This window comes from Chinchilla lanigera, unplaced genomic scaffold (genome assembly GCF_000276665.1).
Source record: "Chinchilla lanigera isolate Chin_1 unplaced genomic scaffold, ChiLan1.0 scaffold00039, whole genome shotgun sequence".
Classification (NCBI taxonomy): domain Eukaryota; kingdom Metazoa; phylum Chordata; class Mammalia; order Rodentia; family Chinchillidae; genus Chinchilla; species Chinchilla lanigera.
In genome coordinates, this window is record NW_004955440.1 from 9,878,983 (window position 1) to 9,901,585 (window position 22,603).

General features: G+C 35.2%; 1 protein-coding gene and 1 long non-coding RNA gene across 5 annotated transcripts in view; one reads left to right on the forward strand and one right to left on the reverse strand.

The window, feature by feature from the left end:
- Positions 1-22,603, forward strand: part of Arhgap15 (Rho GTPase activating protein 15) — a 590,914-nt gene that overhangs the window by 287,810 nt on the left and 280,501 nt on the right. For all 4 annotated transcript variants that reach the window (XM_005390781.2, XM_005390780.2, XM_013517486.1 and 1 more), the window contains 2 exons: positions 4,498-4,596; positions 5,734-5,863. In XM_005390781.2, the coding sequence (XP_005390838.1) occupies positions 4,498-4,596; positions 5,734-5,863 (229 nt within the window). The remainder of the gene's footprint in view (positions 1-4,497; positions 4,597-5,733; positions 5,864-22,603) is intronic.
- On the reverse strand, positions 417-4,550 carry LOC102015894. The gene is made up of 3 exons (XR_001235270.1): positions 4,480-4,550; positions 2,092-2,146; positions 417-1,549 (listed from the first exon to the last, which is right to left on the reverse strand). It is a non-coding gene; the product is annotated as an uncharacterized LOC102015894 (long non-coding RNA).

Below are 22,603 nucleotides of genomic sequence, written 5' to 3' on the forward strand. Positions count from 1 at the left end.
TCTTTATATATACATAAATATTGCACTATATATTAAATAAATACATAACTAAAATTAATATCACAAAGATAATCTATATGTTCTTCAAGTAAATTTAGAACACATAACATAACTTTTTACTTTTATTCAAACTAATTCATATATATTGATTTCATCATGAAGTCCAAATAATCTCTAAATATAATGTTAATTAAATTATATTCCTCTTTTTTATTTATCTCTAGAACCACTGAAGCTATATTATTCAATATGTTTTAGGGTTCTCTGAATGTTTGATGTATTAATTACATATTTTCTACTTAGTTTCAAATTTATTAAGAAGGAATAACTTAGGGGCTGGGGATTTAGCTCAGCGGCAAAAGCGCCTGCCTGGCAAGCGCAAGGTCGTGAGTTCGGTTCCTGGTACCGGACAAAAACAAAAAACAACAAAAAAAAAGAAGGAATAACTTTTCCTTAGGGTCTTAGTAAAGGACTGATTTTAAGGAAAATGTGAAAGATATTGGTTTAAATGTAGGACTGTTTTAGGCCTTTCTAGGATTAGAAGTTATTATATTTCAGCTCTGCTTTAAATGTGCTTTTTCATTGTAGGAGATTAGGTGTATTGGGAATGAAGAGAAAAGAAAGGAAAGGGAAGAAAGAGAAAGGGGGAGGGAGGAATGGAAGAGGCAGAAGAAGAGCAATCGGGGTGGTATATGTTTTTTTAAACTGTTCTATCTGTAGCATAACAATTTGAAAACAATTTTATATAAAGTCACTATTCCATATTTCACAACTCAAACCAAATCATTATTGCCCTTTGGCCATATACACACATAGAGTCTTAACAGTATAGGACTGTTTGCTGAGGACTAGTGAACTAGACATTGAGATCTTTGTAATCTTTTAATTCTCTTATTCTAAATGATACCAATTTGATAGGATGCCATTCTCACTTTTCTCATTTGCTTCATTTTCTTCATTTGCAAATTACTTTATGATAGTGGAGGGAAGCCACATTTGGAAAATGTTTATTATGTGCTTTGAGATCATTAAAGCTGATAGCACTTTGCATACCAAGTGGTAGTATCCATATCCTTAATATACTAAAGTTCTGATACAATCAACATTTAAAGAATAACATATCATGAACAACAGTTTACACATAATTCCATGATGTAAATGTGACTGCAGTAATTATTCCTTCCTATGAAATCTTGACATGAGCATTGTCTATGCCACTCACATTGAGACTTAGTAAAAGCTATTTTCTGTTGTTATTTATCTTTATGTGCATATGTCCTACTTATCCAAACAGATTGTGAGCTCTTGCGGGTGGGGTTTATGTCTGCCTAGCTTCTAACAGTGTGCCTCATCCTTTATGGATGCTTAATCTGTTGTTGATAGTTCGGGGAACGTTCTATTGTGAACATGTCCTCTCAGTCCCTCAAACATGGAATTACACATAGGATTTAGTCTTCAGTTTGAAGGGTGATGCACCAAAGAAAGAGGAGCCCATGGCACTCATCATCTTTTGCATTTTTGGTAATCTCTCCACGTGTACTGGAAGTCACTAGAAGGGAAAAAGATAATATTTAACCATCAGATACATTTTCCTGATAAAGCATCTATCAATAGCACAAATATATCTGTTGTAATTACCATATTCATTCAGTTATTATATACAAAAGGCTGGCAATGACTAAGATTAAATGTGGGCAATGTTTATTCTGCGTAGGTCTGAAAGATTTTAACCTGATCCATTGTTTCTTTTCCCGTTATCCACAAAAATCACAACTATTTTTCTAATCAGAAAAAAGTGAGATTCTACATAGTTTTCTTCTATTGCGAAAAATGAAAATACGAAGAGTTTTAATAGCATAGACTGTATTCTTCACAGTAACATTTCATTTAAGTCAAAACCTAATACCATAAAATCCCACTGCTACAGTGAATATTGGCAAGGGTGACACTCAGTTCAAGATTAAGACAGACTTACTGAAAAGTACTTATACGTATAAACGCTACTCCTTATACCACTTATATGATATTTCCCTTGGTGTAATAATACTCAATTTAATTAAAATCCTAAAAAAGCAACTCTTTTCCCTTTACATCTCTTATGCATGGTGTCTGGAGCTTCCATCTTCCTTCCTCCACCTTCAAGGACCTGTAAGGACACACACCAAGATTCTAAGGTTAAGGGAAAGCTATTATTGAACTCATACCATAAGAAGCCTAAAGAAATGCTTTTACTCTGCCCATAGCTCAGTGGACATGCTTGTATCATTTCTTAAGCATGCATCTGCTGCCCAAAAATACCTGAAACAATGCTTACTTAGTGTGAAGAAGTTTAAGTTAGGGCAAATTTCCTCAGACATGTACTTACACGTATTTATTATTGATAACACTAGAATATTTCATTAAGACTACTTTGCCGCTCTATTATATTCCTTCAAAATACAGTGTGGTGGAGATAAGAGGTTTCATTTAAACACTTGTCTAAAATAGGTTTCTAACCAAGATGGAGGCCAGTGGCTCTTAACTAAACTCATCACATTTTTTGTAAGTCCGTCCTTCATTGGCTCATGTCCAGCACCTGTCACATAGAAAAGGCATGATATAGAGAAACTACATGAATCTGCCTTGAAAGCAATCCTTTATGCCTTGGTTCACATCACTTTAGATTGGCAGCATGTGTTGTTCAGGAAAAAGTTTCAGTCAAAGCTAACACTCTTTACTGACGCTTTTTTCCCCCCCAAGAGTGTTGAAGATTTCATTGTTCAAAGTACAAGTATGATTCAGCAAACTATCAGAAATCCTCAAGAAGTAATGTAAAACAGTGGAGAGAGAAATCTAAATTAAGTGGAGTTTAACAGCCAAAGAGTTTGAAAGTATGAATGTCTGGAATGGAGCAGAACAAAGTCAATTACTGACTGTAATTAAGAAGTGGATGCATTTAAACTGTAGAGAGCAGTAGCAGACTTCTCCAGACTGCCTAGTTGCTCGGAAGACTGGTGGGAAGACAGAGGAAAGGATGTGAACTGAATGTCTCTGATAGTATGATTTGAATGAGTTACATTCATATAGTTCCCTCATCTAGCGTCCCAAAATGAATTTGTAAATCACTGATTGTGCATGATTAATGCAGTAATATATTCGGACAAAGAAACTTTTAAAATACATTTGCTTTCGGTTGTGTTAGCAGGGAAAGATCCCCTTTGCACTGCACAGCAGGCTCCAAAAATGCAAATGCACTGCTGAAGCACTTACATTTGAGAGCTGTTTGAATCCAGGAGTCCAAAGACTGAACTGTGTCTCCTCTTTCTGCAATCCTTAGAATATAGTAAATCTAATTATGTTTGTTTTTCTGTACTTTTAAGATGCCATTCCTTTTTATATTTTTAATAAAGGTTTATTTATATTGGCAGAGAAATATTAGATTATACATTTTGCTTAGATTAATTCATTTCTTTCTGTATGTAATAACAAATTATGATGTATAATACATTATAATGAAAATATTTAAACAGGACAAAAGTAGAGGTCAAAGACATTACTAGTTTTCTTGTGTTAGTTACAAGTGAGCTTATATGTTTACATTGTTATTTCTGCAGCAGCACTTCATAAAGTAGATATATGGGACCTAGTGCAAGTAACCCAAGGTACAATGGTGTTTAGATAATTAGGCAAACTTCAGCTTAGCTGTTTTGTGCTGGGGAAAAAATGGAGGACTATTTTGAGCTATTCAGGCTTTCCAAACCTTACTGCAGTTTCAGAGACAGAGAGAGAGAGAGAGAGAGAGAATTGGTCCCAGTGATTTCTCAAAGTTTAGTGTAGGTAATTAGATTCTATTATTTTCCACATTTTAGTTGTTAATATTGCATACATTTTGGACAGCTACTGTCTTACTGCAGTATGGAACAAACAATATCAGAACTCGTGTCACTCAAGAATGCTTGTTTTGAGATATTGAAAAATTGTGTATCTATCTCTAAAGAGTTTTTCTGAAAACAAACAAGTTAAGTGGGAAGTTGAAGACCTTTTAGAAAAGTCTCCATTAGTCTCTCTGGTAATAATCTGTTTTAAAGCTCTCCATAAAAAGAAATCAAATATAGAGATATTATTAGATTTGAAAAAGACAAACAGGAAAGAGACAAAAGTACAGAATGAATTCTGACACACCAAGTGCATTTTTCTGCGGCTTCCAACTTACGGGTGCACTGTCCTCATCACTCTGAACTTCCTGCCCTATTTCTCTTGAAGTCAGAGTGATTCAGCGTTAGCCCTATTTGAAGTTATTTGTCCTATTATTAAAATACTAATGTATTTGTTACAACATGAGAAAAGTTTATAGAGATCAGTTCAGAATGATCCCAGCCACCCAGTTCCCAGAAGGAAAATTACTGGACTAGAAGAAAATATTTCAATGTCTTAAAGTGTGTTTTTTTGAGGAAGATTTTTCTTTCTAAATCTAAGAGAAATATCTCATGATTTTCTTACCTGTCGATTTTTTTCCAGATCACAACAGTATCCGGAAATGAATTTCTTCTACAGTCAGATATTGACTTCATCATATTGGATTGGTTCCAAGCTATCAAAAATACAATTGACAGATTGGTATGTATTTGTTCTGGCTTTTGCTTTTATTAATTAAAATGTAGTAATTTAAATCTTACCATTCAGGCATATAACACACATACTTAAATAGATCCTATACTAAGAGATACTAAATTCTTTCAAGCTTAAACATGTAGACTCTTCTAGGAACATTTTCAGGAGACAGGTTTTGGGGAACTAAATGTCATTTAATTCTCTTTCAAAAACAGCATGCTTTTTTTTTTCAGAAATAACATGAACATCCATTTATTGGAAGTTTTAAAAGCACATAAGAGCTTAATAACTACTATTTCCATTTTCAGTTTATGCAGTCTCTAATACATATTCTCAAAAATAAATATCAATATGTTTAAAACCATACTCACTGCTACAATGCCAGTAAATATAATCTTTTCTACTGATTTGCATTGCTTTCCTGGATAAGCTAGATTATTCTCATGAAAATCACCTATCTAGAATTTCATGAAATTCTATTAAGCCTGATACATAATAAGTTTTTACAAAAGCCAAATTACTTAAAACTTCTCATTCTACAGTGACTAATTTTAACTCATTAATACTTGCAAAATCTTGAGGAAAAATTGTTCTTGAAAATTTCTAACCTAGTATACAGTACGGAAAATAAAATATTTTCTGTATGATTTCACTAATAGTTGATGTCTTTCATTACATAATTTTCGGATGAAAACTTAAAAAACTTAAATTTTCCCCATTGTCCATAAAGTCCCCATATATAGACAACAAATTATTGTCTCTAGAATGGAATCTGGGACCAGGAGTGCCTGAATATTGGTGTCATCATTTATTGGCTGTGTGGCCTTGGGCAATGTACTTTTCTCTTTTGGCCTCAGTGTCTTTCTCAGTAATAATGTTGCCGCCTACCTCATAGGATTCCTGTGATGATTAATTGCATTAATGTATGCAGAGTGCTTCAAATAATTCACAGCATTTAGTAAGCTCCATGTGCCTATACGAACTATTATTAAATTTGAGTGTTCAACCTATCATAGAGGGCTATCCCAAAATAATTCACATGTTTCAAACATCCCCGTATGTGTAACACCATATACAACAACACTATTTGGTGAATCCTTTCTTCCTAGTAAATTTACTAAGTCTGACTGTTTGTTCTTCCAGCCAAAGGATCCAAGTTGTCCATCAAGAAAGTTAGAATTATTCAAAATCCAGAGATCCTCTAGTACGGAACTGTTAAGTCATTATGAGAGTGAGATTAAAGAACAGAAACCTGAGCACAGAAAATCTTTAAGTGAGTATTTTCTTTGATTTGCTCATTTGAACTTTGTCTAAATGCTGTGCTTATGCAATATAAATGCACTGAAATGAGATTTGAGCCAAACATACACTCCTCGTGGAAGATTCCTAGCCACTTCCTGGCCCTGGATTCATACACTGGAGGGCAGCCTGGGCGCTTTGCTCACATCATTGTCGGTAATGCCTTTTGAGAAAATAATTGTTCCCAGGTCATGGTCTCTGCTTACAGAAAGCCTCTGAATCTCTGACTAAGAGCCATGGAGTTCAGATAGGTGATTGATTTTGGAAGTGGGAAATGTCAAGCATCTCCAAAGCTTGGTACGCTGACTATTTGATTTCCATATATTAAAAAATATGAATGACCACCACAGTTGGTCCAAACTAAGTCAACTTTTCACACTTCGGACCACCAGGAAGAGGGAGAAACGTGCATGCCCATGGAAGAAATAGAAGTATGAATCAGAAGTTTTCCAAGGATATCTAGTTCTACTGTTCTAAAAGTCCTGAGCAATAAGAATTTACACAGTGATTCTCAGGATTTTTAATCAGTCTGCTTCTCCTTCAACAAAAGGGAGTTATTAATGCATGTCACCTCTATCTCAGAGTTGATTTGAGGCTCACCCTCTGAAAGAACAAGTCAATATCTTTGAAGTCAGAGAAAACCAATTTTTCAAAGTCTTAAAACTCATATCTTTGTTGTCTTTTACCTAACTGTCCCTAATCTTCTAAATCACCATTTTTAAAATAATTTCTCTCTGCCCAAAGACCAATACAGTTACATAAATCAGTAAATTCAAAGTATAATAGCTTCTTGAATTTGAGGACAACTCAGTAAGTTGAGAACGACCTCTAATGGAATATAAATACATGTACACGTAGATACATATGTACTCTAGATGCTACTATGTTTATATACACAAATTAACTCACTGGGAAAGATACATATGTACACATGCACACAAATAAATCCTTATAAATACATATATTTCAAGAAAAAAGGAAGCTGTAGTCAGGAGTGGTGGTGCACACCTATAATCCCAGCACTCGGGAGGCTGAGGCAGGAGGATCATTGCAAGTTTGAGACCAGCCTGGGCTACGAAGTAAGCTCAAGGTCAGCCTGAACTACGTAGTGGGACCCTGTCTCAAAAATACCAAGAAAAGGAAAAAAAAAAAAAAAAAAGGAAAAAGGAAGCTGTATCTCAATGGTAGCATATCTTTCAAAGCTGAATTGCTGAGTGCCACAAATCTAGAAGTTACATGAGGACTGAGAGTAGCAGGACCTTCTGAAGTTAAGTCATTGTCAACTGACCGTGCTGTACTTTTCAACTGCCAGATCCATATTCGTTTAGCAAATTGTGTTATATTGTCGTTTAAGATTATCAGTGTCAGTGTTGGAAATGAATACATCTGTGGAGAGTTAACAATGCTATTTGAAAGGAGTTTTTCCATAGGATGATACAGTTTAGAGTTCTGTCATTCAAAGTAGGCGTCCTCAACCCCAGGGAATGGGCAGGTTGGCCTGTTAGTAACAGGGTCAAGCAGCAGGAGGCGATCAGCGGATTAGCAGACTAAATTTCATCTGTGTGTCTGTTTACAATCACTCCCTATTCCCCACATTCTTCCTGCGTGCCTCCTGTTGGATCAGGGGAGGCATCAGATTCTGGTAGAAATGCGAAGCCTATGATAAACTACGCATGCGTGGGATCTAGGACACGTGCTTCTTATGAGACTCCAATCCCCAAACCATTCACACTCCCACCCTGGTCCACGGAGAATTTGTCCTTCCTGAAACTGATCCCTAGGGCCAAAAAGATAGGGGATTGTTAATTTAAAGAATACTTAACTCCTGATAATTGTCCCTCTTTTCCTTTATACGGCTAATCAGACGTAAGATTTCACAATTAGAATTCAGTTGTTGTATTTAATGTTAATTCTGTAGATATTTTGTAGTAAATATAAAAGAATATCTGATTCAGTGATTAATGGATCTAGAATCTCAGATTAAATTTCTGGTTTGGAGGAGAACTTGACATGTTCCTAAAGCCTAAAACTACGGAGCAAATAAAGGTTTACAAGACTGTTTTTAAGAAACATTCAGGCTAATGGATTCTATATTGAATAATAGTTACTTTAAAAAATTTAGGGTGCTACTGGGAAAATTATGTAGGTAGAATAGCCATGATTTCCCTGTAGAATTTACTGTTTCATTGAGGAAGACATTTATTCACTTTGAGTTTAAATTCAATCTAGTTTAAAGACAAAAAGAGGCACATTTTTTATGCTTTCAAAAAGTACTTAAATGTATGATGACTTCGTATTCATCTTTTACTTTGAAGTTAAAAAAAATTAGTGATAACTAGAAAATATTGTGAACTTACTACATAGCCAATGTTGTTCTAAATGCTTGTGTTATATTGACTCACTTAAAACTCCTAATGACCTTGTGAGGTGAGTTCTACTATTAACGCTCTTCTATACATCAGGAGACTAAGACAAAGAGAATTACGGTAACATGACCAAAACTAAGTCATGAAGAGAAGCTTCAAACCCAAACAATTTTAAATAAGATCCACAGAAAATAAACATATATTGAGACCCCAAAACTGTTGTCAGCAAAAGAATTAAGACCAGATGGTCTCTTTGGAAATTGATTAAATCCAAAGGTAAAAGGGTTATTTAATCTTTAATGCTACCCTAGATTTTATAAAATACTTCTTTTCCATATCTTCAATTATGGATATACATAATTGTACACCATTTTTAGTACTAGTATAATTTTTGCAAACTGGGTCACAGTTAATATTTTTTCACTTTAAGTTCAATCAATATGTATATATTCATGTATGTATTCATTTTCATTGGAAATATATGATTGACTCACTCATCCAATATCAAATTAGACTACATCTTTAAAATATTTAAAGCCTTTATTTCTACACTGAATGCTTTTTAAATTTTTTTTCCAGTAGAAAATATCTGGTGTAAAACTCTTTTGGTCTTGGTCATGGTCTTGATTTGAACACCCAAACTTAGATTTCTTAAAACATGAATTCAGTTTTATGTGACCCTCTGCAAATTAAGTAATTATGTGGCATCAGAGACTCACAGTACCTTCTTCCTTATTAATAGTCAAAGCACAAACTTTACTGTCAGTTAGATGCCTTTGGCTTCCTGTACCCTTGATGTTCCCACAAGTTCTACCGCCAAGATTGCAGTCAGATAAAGCCAGAATTACTTTTTTGAAAGGCATGTGAACATCATTAGCAGCTAACAGGTGGTCATTTTTTTTGTCCAGTTTGTCTGTTTAACATGGGAAAAAATATCTTCTCTCAAAGAGTGGATTCAGAAAGTTGTATTAAAATATACTTTCCTTTTAAAAATATGATTCTAACCTGCCAACACTATTAAGTACTAATCAGATATTTTAAGATATCAGTTGATGCTAACAGAGAAGAAGCCAGAAAAATCACTGTAGAGGCCAACTCACTGTGGGAAATTCAGGACAGCAGCCTAGAGGAGAGTAGGAGAGCAGCTCTCCAGGGAGGCCTCCAGTGGAAAGTGTGGAGTCAATCAAAGGCAAGGCTAACTCATTTCTCCAAGGGAAAACAAGGATCTTCCACTGATGGTTCAGAGAGGCCCAAATATAAAAATTTCATCAGATAACCCGAGGGAGGTTTAATTTCTCTGAGCTTTATTTTCCAAATCTATAAACATGGGTCTGGTAACATCCTTACAGAATTTTGCGAAAATTTGAAACTGGACATGTAAATACTAAGCCCCCAGCAGGCCCTCAGGAAGTAGGTTCTCTTACGCTAATCCTCTACGGCCCCAAGCAGATGGCACCCAAAAGGGCATAAGCCGAGGGTAGAATCTGGTGGGAGACCAGGGCAGGGAATATATACTTGACATCCTATTCCTCTAATATACAAGAAACAGGAGAAAACAGCCAGGATCGCATAGGAGACTTCTAGCTTCAAAAGTCTGCGCATGAGCAGCTGAGAAATCTTTCCCCTGGTGCCTTCTGGGTGAAAATGGCAGCCAGGATGTTCTTTAGAGCAGTATAACAGGGCACAGAAGGGCGAGAGATACCCTTGATTCCCTGATTCCCAGAAGAGCTTGTCATTATGATGTTTTAGCTAATGGAAAAGATTAACATTCAGCTATTTCGGTGTTTCTTTAGACAGAGCTCTAATTTGTTCACTCACTCACGTATTCATTGCTTTTCATTAACATAATAGTCTCATCATATACAACTAAAATTTTTGAATTTTCTTGTCTGTGCTTTAATCTTGTGAAAGTTACTTTCATGTTTGGGTGATGTTTCAATAGTAATCTATCTCACGCTTATTAATTTCCAAACTGTAAACTCCATGTGTGTAAAGTTTTTGGATAACTTTGATATAAAATGTTCCCTTTTAATATCATGAATAAGAACTTCCAAAGTGAACACAGACTTATAAGATACTTATTGTTATCCAAGTTGGAAAAATCTTACTAATTTATGGGACAATATGTAGTTAACAATTGTGCCAAACACATACTGTGAAGCTTGTCTTGAAGATTCAGATAAATATAGATTTTAAAATTTCTTCTTAAGAATTTTGTGGGCCGGGGATGTGACTCAGCACAGCACCTGACCAGCAAGCACAAGGTCCTAAGTTCAATTCCCGGTACAAAAAAAAAAAAAAAGAATTTTCTATTAAACAGCTAATCTTGCCAATGCATGAATGTGGTAAGATGAACAAGCTATCTGCCAAGGAAAATAGAACAAAATTAAAATTACACAGATAAATTTTATCTAGCCCTGAACAAAACAGAAGAGCTCCTACCTGGCAACAGCAAAAACAAAACCAAAAAAAGTCTCTTTATTTGTGTAGAATTCTGTGGCTATTATGTTCTTGTGGGAATGAATTTTCCCTATTTGGATAAAAATGGACAACTACCTGACATTTTCCCCAAAATTAATATTGCTACTTTGAAACCAACTTCATTTAATATCAACTTGCAAAAAATCAACTAAATGAGTAGATAGACTGTTTTAGTTAACTACTGGCATATGACAGAAAATAGGTAAGGAGGAGTTGAGTGTCGCTTTTCTATTCAATGTTTCCCATTGGTTAAGAAAGTTCTTTATTTAAAAGTATTTCAGTTGCTAAGAGAAAAAATAGGAATATTTTAAAATAGTACATGTTTTAAGGCCTGGATGAATAGTACATGTTTTAAGGCCTGGATGATTTAAAATTTGTGGCAAAAAACCTTAAAGATTAGTTATGCACTTGATAATCAAACACTCAAATTAATTTGTGGAAAGAATGTTAGTCACAAAGCTTCTGAGGAAACACTGTGGTCCTATGTGACCCGTTATTGTTTTGACTTGTGTTCTCAAGAGCAGCGATCCTAGCTTTCCTAGGACCCATAGATCGTGGTTTCTTCAAAACATTCATTTCTCCATGAATCATTTGATAAGAGAAGTTGAGCAAAGAACGTTCTGATTAATCTCTTCTTTCCCATCCATGGGGCTGATCTTGCCCTCTGCTCTCTGGGCAACCATGATCGTGTATCTTGTAGCATCAGCCACTCTGAAAGTCCATCTAACACTATCAGCACTGAAGCACTAGATCACCCCATCATCCTCCTGACCCTGGAAGTAACATCATGATCATATTTCCCCTTAGATGAACTGCATTTAATCAATTTCTGATTTCTTTAGGTCAAGTGGCATCTTTCTTTCAATAATAGGTCAGATCCACAGGGCTCCTTGCTCTAGCTCTCTGGAAATATTTCCTTAGCGTTAGTCCACTACTATGATTGTAAACAAAAAGAAAAAACTGCTCTTTGATCTCCTCTAAAATTTTTTCTGTTTATACCATGACTTTAGAAGGGGTACATATCAATATCTCATCATGAAGTTAGGCATATAATATTCACCCATTATTGTCATATCAAGTTTAAATTGCTCTTGCTAATTGTGACATTTAAGGGGTTATTACAATAAACCTTATGCCAAAAAACTCCATTACTTGGAATATAAATGATCTCTCCTTTTTGTACACAAATTTATATAATCTACTCCTTTTTATTTTTAAAGTACCAGAACTTATGCTTCTTTTACTCAAGATTCTAAACATAAGAAATTTCCTTTTTAATGTATCTGTTTGGATGTCTCAAGTAGATCTAATATTATACTTTAGAAAAAATGCTACTGTAAACATATAGGGTCTTTGACATTTTCTTAGAAATAAGTCGTGGTACAGGCCATATCCTTTAAGTAAATGCAGGTATTGATTTCACACAAAAGTGTGAGATAAATCACCAAATACCTGATATTTCTGAGAAAATGCAATGAAACATGATCTACATCAGGACTGAACTTCCTCAACTCCCTCATGGATGACTTGGGAAAAATAAATGAGTCCAGGAGTTCATCACTTTGATTATTTAAATAGTACCTAAAGGAAAATATTCTTGATATCTAATTTTCCTAAATAGATAAAATTATTTGGCTTTAAAAATAGAGTCATAACAAGAGGTGAAAGGACCTACTGTAACACATAGGACTATGATCTTTCTGTCAGATGTGGTATCCATTAAAATCCAAAATTGAAGTCAAAAGATAAGAGTATTTTTGCCTTCTTCTTCTTCCTCCTCTCTTCCACCGTCCCCTCACCTTCCTTCCCCCGTCCTCCTCCTCTTTGCCTACTTATCATCCCTCTGCTTTTGGTTAATGATTTGTAATCAAAGTAGTGCCCTTGGAAGGCATAAGCCCCTCTATAGACAGCTCTTGATTGCCTGTGAGACCAGCTTTTTCCACTACTCCATGACCCACAATTTATATAAATGCTGCTTGCACTCCCTGATGTTCACCATTACACATCGACTTTCATCCACTCAAGGTTTCCTCTTTACTAAATTAAGATCTTTTAAGACTTAATTCTGGCCACATCTCCCAATATTTCTATCATTTACTCTAACATTCTATTTTACTTTTAAAAATTGCTATGGTTCATATTTATTCTTAATTCTCTTTGATTGCTGTGCCTTGGAATTTCCAATATTCTAGTTAGGGCAATAAAATCATAAGAAATTATGTTTGAATAATGATTGAAAATTCTAATAGTTTACTTTAAAATCAACTCACTTATGAAAAAACCCCGCTTGTCACAAAAGTTATATTAGTGCTGATTTTCAGCATCTTCTTCTAAAAATAATGTGGGATTATACAGGAAATTTGGGCCTAAGAGACATAAAATTACAGTAGAGATTTTATTGCCAGGATATACAATTTGGACAAGTTTCTCAAGTCTCCTGAAATTCATTTTCAGATAAGTATAATGAAATTTTTCAACATAGTATAAATTAATAAATATATAAGTATATGATATGAAATATATGTATTAGATCTACTGGTACTGTATATACCAGCCCTAAAATAAATCTAAGAACTTTGTAGATTATACAATATGATATAAATATTAGACATAATCATTTAATGGGTAACTTCTGAGTAAAATCATCATAACTTTTGTTTGTCCACTGTAAATCAACCAGTTTCTATCTTTAGAAATACAATAATAATTCATTTCTACTAGAGAATAAACAAATTCATTACTTGCCAAAAGTTTAAATTTTAATATTTTCATTGTTCAGTTGACTCAGGTCACTAAATATACTTTCATTTTTATTTCCTTCAGGGATTTGAGGTCACATAGAATAACATCATTCCTGTATGTGACTCTGATACAGCAATCTCTAGAGGTTAAATTTCACCAAGTGTTGGTTACTTGTATAAAATGGTAAAATAATACGATATGATAATTTTCAGTTTTGTTAAATAGTTTCACTTGAGATCAATGAAGGATTTGTTTACTTTTAATATCATATGTACACATTAATTTAATTATATCTGTCAAGGCAACATCGCAAAAGTATCTAGTGATAAATAGATGGATTTCTTGACTAAATAAAAAAGTGAAACACATGGATAAAGAGCCACTTACCAGGAGTAAGCTAAAAGATGCTAGAAGTCTGATCTCATCAAAGTACACTCCACTGACAAGCTGGCAGCAAGCATGCTTGGAACCCAGCATGCCCACTCTTCCAAATGCATTGCATTATCTGAATGGGGCAATTCTAGCTGACCAAGCTGTCATTTACATAAACCAGAATTGCCCTCATCCACTGGATTTTGAGTGCCTGGACCATATAAACGTGACCTTCTGTGCATTACTCTTCCTATCTTCATTGCCTAGAACAGATTCTAAAACACAGTGGTGTTCAATATTAAATGTCTGAGTGAGTAAGTAAACAAATGACTGAGTGAATGAGATAAGAACCCTGAGAAATCTTAATAAATTTTATGGATGAGGAGCAAAGGAGAGAATTGATTTGTAATGCGCCAAACTTTTTACCCGGAGAAGATGCTGGGAAGTGAACCCAGAACATTTGCACTGAGCTGCATCTTGAACTCTTTTTGCTTTATGTTGAAACAGGATCTCATTTAGTTACCCAGGTCAGCCTCAAACTTGTAGTCCCCCTAGTCTCCTGCCCAGCTGGGATTACGAACATGTGCCACCACACCCCTCTGGCACTGGCCTCTTGATGGATGTCTTAGTTTGGGTTTCTCTGGAAGCAGTCTCCAAGAGAAAGGTTTGAGTGCTGCTGTGGAGCTTCAGGGTTGTTTCAAATGTACAGTAAAGAACTGCAGAGAAAAGAATGGATACAAAGTATGGTAAGAAAAAAGAACCTGAAGTTTTCCATGGACAGCAACAGTTTGGTGAATTTGCAATTAAAAAATATGGAGGTGACAATCGGAGGCTGGGTTGGCAGGAATACTGAGTTGTTGGCGTGGAACACGGAGGGGGTTGGGCTTTGTGCTACAAGTAGTGGGAGCCTAGTGAGGAGCTTTTGTGTGGACAGGAGACACTGACAGATGGAATCTTTAGAGTAACGCTTCCAGGGAAAGTGCAGAGAATGACAAAAACAAAGAGTAGCATCACAGAACAAAGGGTCAAACGCAAGGAGACAGATTAAGGTCATACTCAGTAGATCAAGTAAAAGGTACTGCAGTCTCAAACCAGGCAGTAGGAATGGGTGAAAAAGACGCTAGATATTCCCTAGGTGACGTTAACTGATCTTCTTGACATATGTCAAAGGTCTTCACGATTCCCAAATCCCCCTTGCTGTGCTATTTTTGAAAACAAAGTAGTATGCCAAGGAGTTCATCAGAGGTTGTACCTGATTTCTCATTTTCTTAGGAGCTTAGTAGTTACTTGCCAGGCAAAATGTAATCCACAGTCTAACAATAACCATGTTGCTGAAGAGTTTATTATTAAAAAAAAAAAAAAAAAAAACTGCAAAACTGCTGAGTAGAACCTGCAAGAATAGGAGACTTACTTGCATATTAAAGTTTAAGGAATGCTTTGCCATATCACAAAAACATTTTTTAATTAAGTTTATTAGTGCATTTTAGATACACATGATGACCATGTTTGTACCTATACCTGATGTCTTGATTCTTTTTCCTTTCCCATTGTTCGCACCTCTTTTCAACTCCTCTTCCCTTCCTTATTTACAAAAGCTTCGTTTCCACTTTTCCTTCTTTTCTCACTTTTTCCTTTCCCTTCCTATCTCCCTCCTGCTTCCCTGGTTCTGCTTCCTATTTGAATATTTTTTTCCTATTTCACAATACCTATTATAAATTTTGTTCCTCATTTACACTTTCAGATTCTCATACCTGTAAAACAGTGCCCATGTGTGTCCAACTTATTTCATTTTACAGTATGGTCTCCAGGTACATCCATTTACTTAGAAATGTCTCAAGTTTATCCCTTCTTTATGGCCAAGTCATACTCCATTATATAAAAACCACATCTTCTTTTAGCCATTCATTAGTTGATGGGAATTTGAGCTGTTTCCCAGATTTAGCTATTACAAGTTGTGTTGCTATGAACATGGGTGTGCATATATCACTGTATGATGCTTTTAATTCTTTTGGGACAATACCAAGAAAGGGAATATGTAGGTTAAATGCTATTTCTAGTTTTAGTTTTAGGGTTTTGCTTTTGTTTGTTTGGCTTTTTTTTTTTTCTTTTTTTCTTTTTTGGTCTTTTTGAGACAGGGTCTCGCTATGCAGTTCAGGCTGGCCTTGAGCTCACTTTGTAGCCCAGGCTGGACTCGAACTCACATGATCCTCCTGCCTCAGCCTCCCAAGTGCTGGGATTACAGGTGTGCACCACCACGCCTGGCTAGTTTTAGTTTTTTGAGGAATGTCCACAGTGATTTCCACAGTAGCTCTACCAATCTCCACTCCCTCCAAGAATGAAGAGCTCCTTTTTCCCACACTCTTACCAGTATTTGTTACTGGTTGATTTCTTGAGAGCTGTTCTTTCTCAAGTGTGATTGAACCTCAGCATTGTTTTTACTTGCATCTCTCAAATGACCAGTGATATTGAACTTTTTTTCATATATTTATTTGCCATTTGTACTTCTTCATCTGATAAGTGTGTGTTCATTTCAGACGCCCACTTTTAGATTAGATCTTTTTGGGGGCTGGGGATTTAGCTCAGCGGCACAGCACCTGCCTGGCAAGAGCAAGGTCATGAGTTCGATTCCTGATACTGGAGAAAAACGAAAAAAGACTAGAATAGGTCTTTTTTAAAAATCCTTTTTCTTTTAACAAAACAACAACAATGAAGACAAAAACAAAACAACACAAAAGTGGTATTTGACCTCAAAACAAAATGATAGGAATTAACAATGGCTGCTACATTACATACTGTTATCTTCAGTGAAGTTACTCAGACCACTAGATGTAAGAATGTAAGATTGATCAAACCATCAAAGACAGTAAAAAGTAATAAATCCAATAGCATTAGAAATGATGCAGAGCTTCACCGTACAAGATGGTAGGAGTTCAGTAATGGGTCTTATACTGCGTGTTGTTGTCTTCAGATCAGTCATTCTGATTATCAAACACAAGCATGCGAAATTGGTCAAGAAAAAAGAAAATTTTAAGCATGGACTGTTCCTTTCAATAAACCACAGACATCAGCAATACACCTATCCCAGCTATTCTTGTATATACATATAAATATTGTCTTACATTTTAAAGAGAAAAAAAGAAACAAAATACAAAAACAAACAGATACACAAAACTGCATAGAGCCAAGCATGGTGACACACACCTATAATCCCAGCATTTGGGAGGCAGAGGCAGGAGGGTGGTTGTGAATTCAAGACCAGCCTAGGCTACAAAGTGAGCTCAAGGCCAGCCTGAACTGCATACTAAGATCTTGTCTCAAAAAAGACAAAAAAAATAACATAGAAAATTGTGAAAATGATGCAGAATTTCAAAAAAAGGTGATAATATATTAATAATGGTTGTTGTATTACATAATGTCATCTTCAAAATGGTTGCACATATCACCAGGTATAGGCCTTCAAGATTGATCAAACAACTGTACATTAACAGATCCTTTCAATAAACCAACAGTTATTAGTAGTGCAATTATCCCAGCTATCCTCTGCATACATATACATATTTTTTCTCTTCTTTCTTTTTCCTCTCCCCTCCTTCATCCCAGTTGCTCCTTCCTATTTGAGCAATTTCTTTCCCTTTCACAATATCTATTGTACCCTCAGATTTTATTTAATCTTTCAGGTTCTTATAATAGGAAATGGACAAAAATGGAAGGATTTGGTTTTTAAATTTGGAGCAGTCAGATTTTTTTTAGTTCTTTACCTATTCTAGATATTAGTCCTTATCCAAGGAACATCTGGCAAAACTTTTCCCACACTGTGGGTTGTCAGTTTACTCGGTTGGTGATTTCCTTTGCTGTACATAAGCTTTTTTTTTTGTTTTTGTTTTTGTTTTTTTTTTTGTTTTTGTTTTTGTTTTTGTTTTTGTTTTTCTCTGGTACCGGGAACCGAACTCACGACCTTGCACTTGCCAGGCAGGCGCTTTGCCGCTGAGCTAAATCCCCAGCCCCCATAAGCTTTTTAATGAGATGAGATCCCAGTTGTCGATTCCTTCTAACATTTCCTATGCAGTTGGTGTTTTGTTCATAAAGTCTTTGCCTACACCCATGTCTTCAAGAGTGTTACCTATTTTCTATTCCACAAGATTTATTGTTTCTGTTTTAACATTTAAATCTTTGATCCATTTTGATTTTAGTTTAGTGCATGGTGAGATACATGAATCTAATTTTAATCTTCATCATGTGGAAAGACAGCACCATTTATTAGAGGTTATCTTTCTTCCAGAGATGGTGTTTGGCCTCTTTGTCAAAAGTAAGGTAGCTGAGTGTATTTGGAGTTATTTCAGCATCTTCTAATCTGTTCTTTTGATGCTTGGGTGTGTTCTTTGGAGTTTGCTTGTTTGTTTCTTTGCTTGTTTTTGCCGGTACAATGTTGTTCTTATCACAATAGCTTTTTTGTGTAATTTCAGAGATTGTGATGCCCCCTGCCTTAACTTTGTTCCCCAGAATTTTTTTGTTATTCATTGTGTATCTGGTTCCAAATGAATTTTAGGATTGTTTTCTCTAATTCTGTGAGGTATGCTATTGGTATTTTGATCAGGATTGCATTAAATCTGTATAAAATTTTGGTTGTTTTTTTTTTTTCTTTTTGAGACAGGGTTTTGCTATCCACTTCAGGCTGGCCTTGAGCTCTCTTTGTAGCCTAAGCTGGCCTTGAACTTGCAATGATCCTCCTGCCTCAGCCTCCTGAATGCTGGGATTACAGGTGTGGGCCACCGTGCCCAGCTATAAATCTGTATAAAATTTTGGGACTATGGTCATTTTCATTATGTTGATTCTTCCTAGCCAAAAGTGAGGGATCTTTTTCCATTTTTTGATATCCTATTTGATCTCCTTTTTCAGAGCACTGTAGTTTTCAATGTAAAGATCTTTTATTTCCTTTGCTAGATTGATGCCTAAGTATTTCATTTTTTTGATGCTATTTACTTTTGAAAGTTAAAAGCCAGAGCATGACCTTTAGGAACACTGACATGACCTACTTACGTACAAAAGCTATCTTGTCTGACTTTCTGCTAACTAACCCCGCCTGTGGTTATCGAGTCGACCATTCCATGACAGTGTCTGATGTTGGACGGTGGATATTTATTTAATCTCTTCAATCACTCTCAATTAATGATTACAAAGGAATTGGTACAGACTCAAAATTTGCACTTCTTGCAAAACTCTTTCCTGTTCCACACCCAAGTCTGAACTCTGAACTGGCCATCTCAAAAAGTCAACAATTCTAGCCAAGTGACAATAATAACCAAAACATGATTCTAAGAATAAACTATGCTCACCAAAACAGAGAAGAAACTAAAGCTGCAAGCAATTCCCTGGAAATAATCCACTAATTCCTCAGACGTATCCATGTAGGAAGTACACCAAAAATTCTGTTTATCCTCTACCTTCCATTTGTCTCTCAAACATGTAATCCTGCATGTGGACTTTCCCTGCTGTGCTTATTTTCCTCTTATAAAAGCAAACATAACACTACTTGATTCTTTAAATGTCTTTATTTTTTTGTTGCTGTTCAGTTGCTGGATGCCTTCTCTGTTGGCCTTTCACGTTGGATGTACTAGCACTGAATGAGTTACGGCTGAGCTGTAACTCTTTTACTGGTACAGTTAGCTGATCAGCAGTGGCTTCCCAAACAACCTAGGCCCACAAACTGCCCCTTAGTCAAGTTGTTTTTTAAAAATCTAAAAGAAAACAAAAGAAGGATTGTTTGGTTATCAAAAAAAAAAAAATAGAGAGTAAATTTAAAATAAGGTTTGATCAATCTTTCTAGTAGTATGAGATTTCACTCACTGACAACTGATAAGGATTTTTCTTTTAAAAATCAATTCCTTCTGTTCACATTTTTTATTCTATAAAATGGAAACTTACACAGACAAATGATTATCATTTTCTCAATAAAAATCTTTTTTATAAATTTGTCCCTTAATAGTTATCTAGTCTTTTTAAATTATTTTGGATAGATTATTTGGAGCAGACTGAAAGAGTTTCTTTAAATTTCAGTACTGCTGGACTCTCTTCACTTATTTAGCTTTATTATCTCAGAACACCTTCAAGAAAAGTAATTAATCTTTTTTCCACTCAGTACCTGGTTTTGTTATTGATATTTCAGTCTTTATTTTTAAATTGGGCATAACTGATTTCCACAGAAAAGTTTGGCCGAGAAGCCAAAGCATTTTTGCTTAGCGCGTTTTTATTGAACAAAATCCAGGATTTTAGTCAAGAAGCATTAGATATTAATCACATATGAGTGGGATCATTAAAATTGCCTTTACCTTCCAGAATGGTGGATCATTATGGATTCCCAAACAGTGAGATCACTTCATGATCTTTACAATTATATAAAAGAAATCATTTTCATCAGTCTTACAAGAAGCTTTTAATTGTTTGAAGACCTTGTTGGAATACTAGAATGTTGTGTTATTATAGATGTGACTCGTGAATTGAAAAACACAATGTTCTCTGATTCAAAACTCTTAGGAGTTATCCTTTCCAGCTTGAATAGTTTTAACTGTTTAACACTGCTCATGATTATGTTTCTTAATAATAAGTAGAGACTTTCTGACTGAAATATAAATTCTAGCATCATTTATTAACTATTATGCTTCTAACTGTATAGAAAATTAGAGGAGAAATGTAATTTTTTAATTGCAACTAGGAACAATTTATGACAGTTTAAGGTGAGTCACATCCCTCCTCTAAAATATTATTACTTTTCTTCTTTCTTTCTTATAACTACTTCTCATCTCTGACTTTGAAACCCAACAGTTTAAACTCGGTTCTTATTTCAGTGGGCTAATCCCCTTTCATAAATCATGCTCAAGAGCTGAAATAATTTGCACATCATTTAAAGACTATTTGCTTTGAAATATTCACCTCAAGCCCTTTTGTATATCCTTTCTCTCTGAAGATTTGTAGTATTTGTTTTGTTCTCTGAGGTATAAAAGACCTGGATAAACTTTATTCCTGTTGTTTCAAGATTAGTTAACGAAAATGCATATTAATTCGACAGGGACAGGAAGAAACCTCAGTAAAGATGATCATACATACGCCTCTCAGGAATAGCAAAGTACAAAATGTCAGTCTTCAAATCTCCTTGGATTTGCTCAAAAGAGTATTGAGGGATTTAAATTTCCAGAATATGTCTACAAATGTAATTTCTTTGTTGTGGAGAATGGGAGCTACACTGATTATTTTTCCCCAGAAAATTGATTCTAATTTGTATTTGAACAAAAATTAAGCTATCTATGAAGTAGCTCTTCCAGAGTACTGAGAAAAACTGCCACAGAAAGAGTACATTTTACAACAACATTCATACATCTGACATGTTCCAAATTTTTAGATATATTTGTTATTAAACCTCAAATCCTAAAATGAAGTTTATCAGCCATTTTTGTTTCCTACAAAAAGATGAAATTGGAAGAAACACACAAAATCAGTAGATATATTTAGGTAAAGTTCAATATTACTGTTACATTAATAAATTCAAAGTTTACAATTTGTTAGTAAACTCAGAAAAAAATAATACTGATTCATCCAGTTAATATATATGCCTTGAATGCTCAGATATACCCTGTTCTTTTCTTAAACTGAAAATGACCGTAAACTTTTGGCACTTAAGTGCTTCTCCGGAAATGACTAAGTGGATTCGGGAACGATAAATCACTCGTATGGATCCAGCCACCCACAGTCTCGTTCCACTTCTCTTCCTCACAAGTGTAGTAATAGACATTTCCACAGTCCTCGGGGTGCCAAACTCTGCACCATTAGGAAAATCTGCAAGTAGCTTGATTTATCCTCTTCACTCAGTTAGCTAAGATCCAACTAAGTAAAAATCAGCGGGAATGAAGTCAACTTGTTAAACTTTTTTAATAAGGAGATGCAACAATTACAAGTTTTCTCCTTTGCCATTTCAATTTACATGGGATGTGAGGCTCCTCGTGAAGAATACTCAGATGAGATCTCAAATCATAGGTGCAGGGCTGATGGTGCTGACTCGGAGCTTTTATTATACACAGAGGATTGTCTGCTGTTTGCAATTAATCCAGACACAGTTGTCTTGGTACTTGGGGAGGAATGTAGAAGAAATAGCCATTTTATAAGTTGTAAACTCCTAAATTACCCTAAATTGGAGACATTTTTAATCCAACACTTAGCTATAGATAGGACCTACCTATTGTTCGGTTCATCTTCCCCTGATGGAGAAATCAATTAAATATTTAGGATGTGGAATACCATCCAGGTTGGATAATGCATTTCATTTAAATTATGGCCCTCCAATCTGAAACATTAAAAGAGATCTTAACGGATGGCAGCACATTACTGTCTCTTGGACTGCGCACATTAACACTTTAAAAATGAATGTGCTTCCCAGGATTTCCTATTTGTTCCACCAGCTGCCTGTCGATGTGCCCGATAAACAGTTTAAGAATAAGTATGTAAAAGACGCATGTGTAACAGTCTGTGTGCTGAGGTGCTTTCTTACACAGTCCCCAACTGTGGCCACTGTGGATTTTTTTCCTCACTACTCTGCCAGTCTAAAATGCGTGTGCTCGTTCCACCGGGAAGTGTAAGAGGGAGATCAACAAGTAAAGCAGTGAGACCGCTCATAAAGTCCTATTTGGGGAATTTTTGGCCATTTCCTTTTATAATTTGCCTTACCGAGTAACGAGTGATTAATAACATAGATTTTGGAACAATAT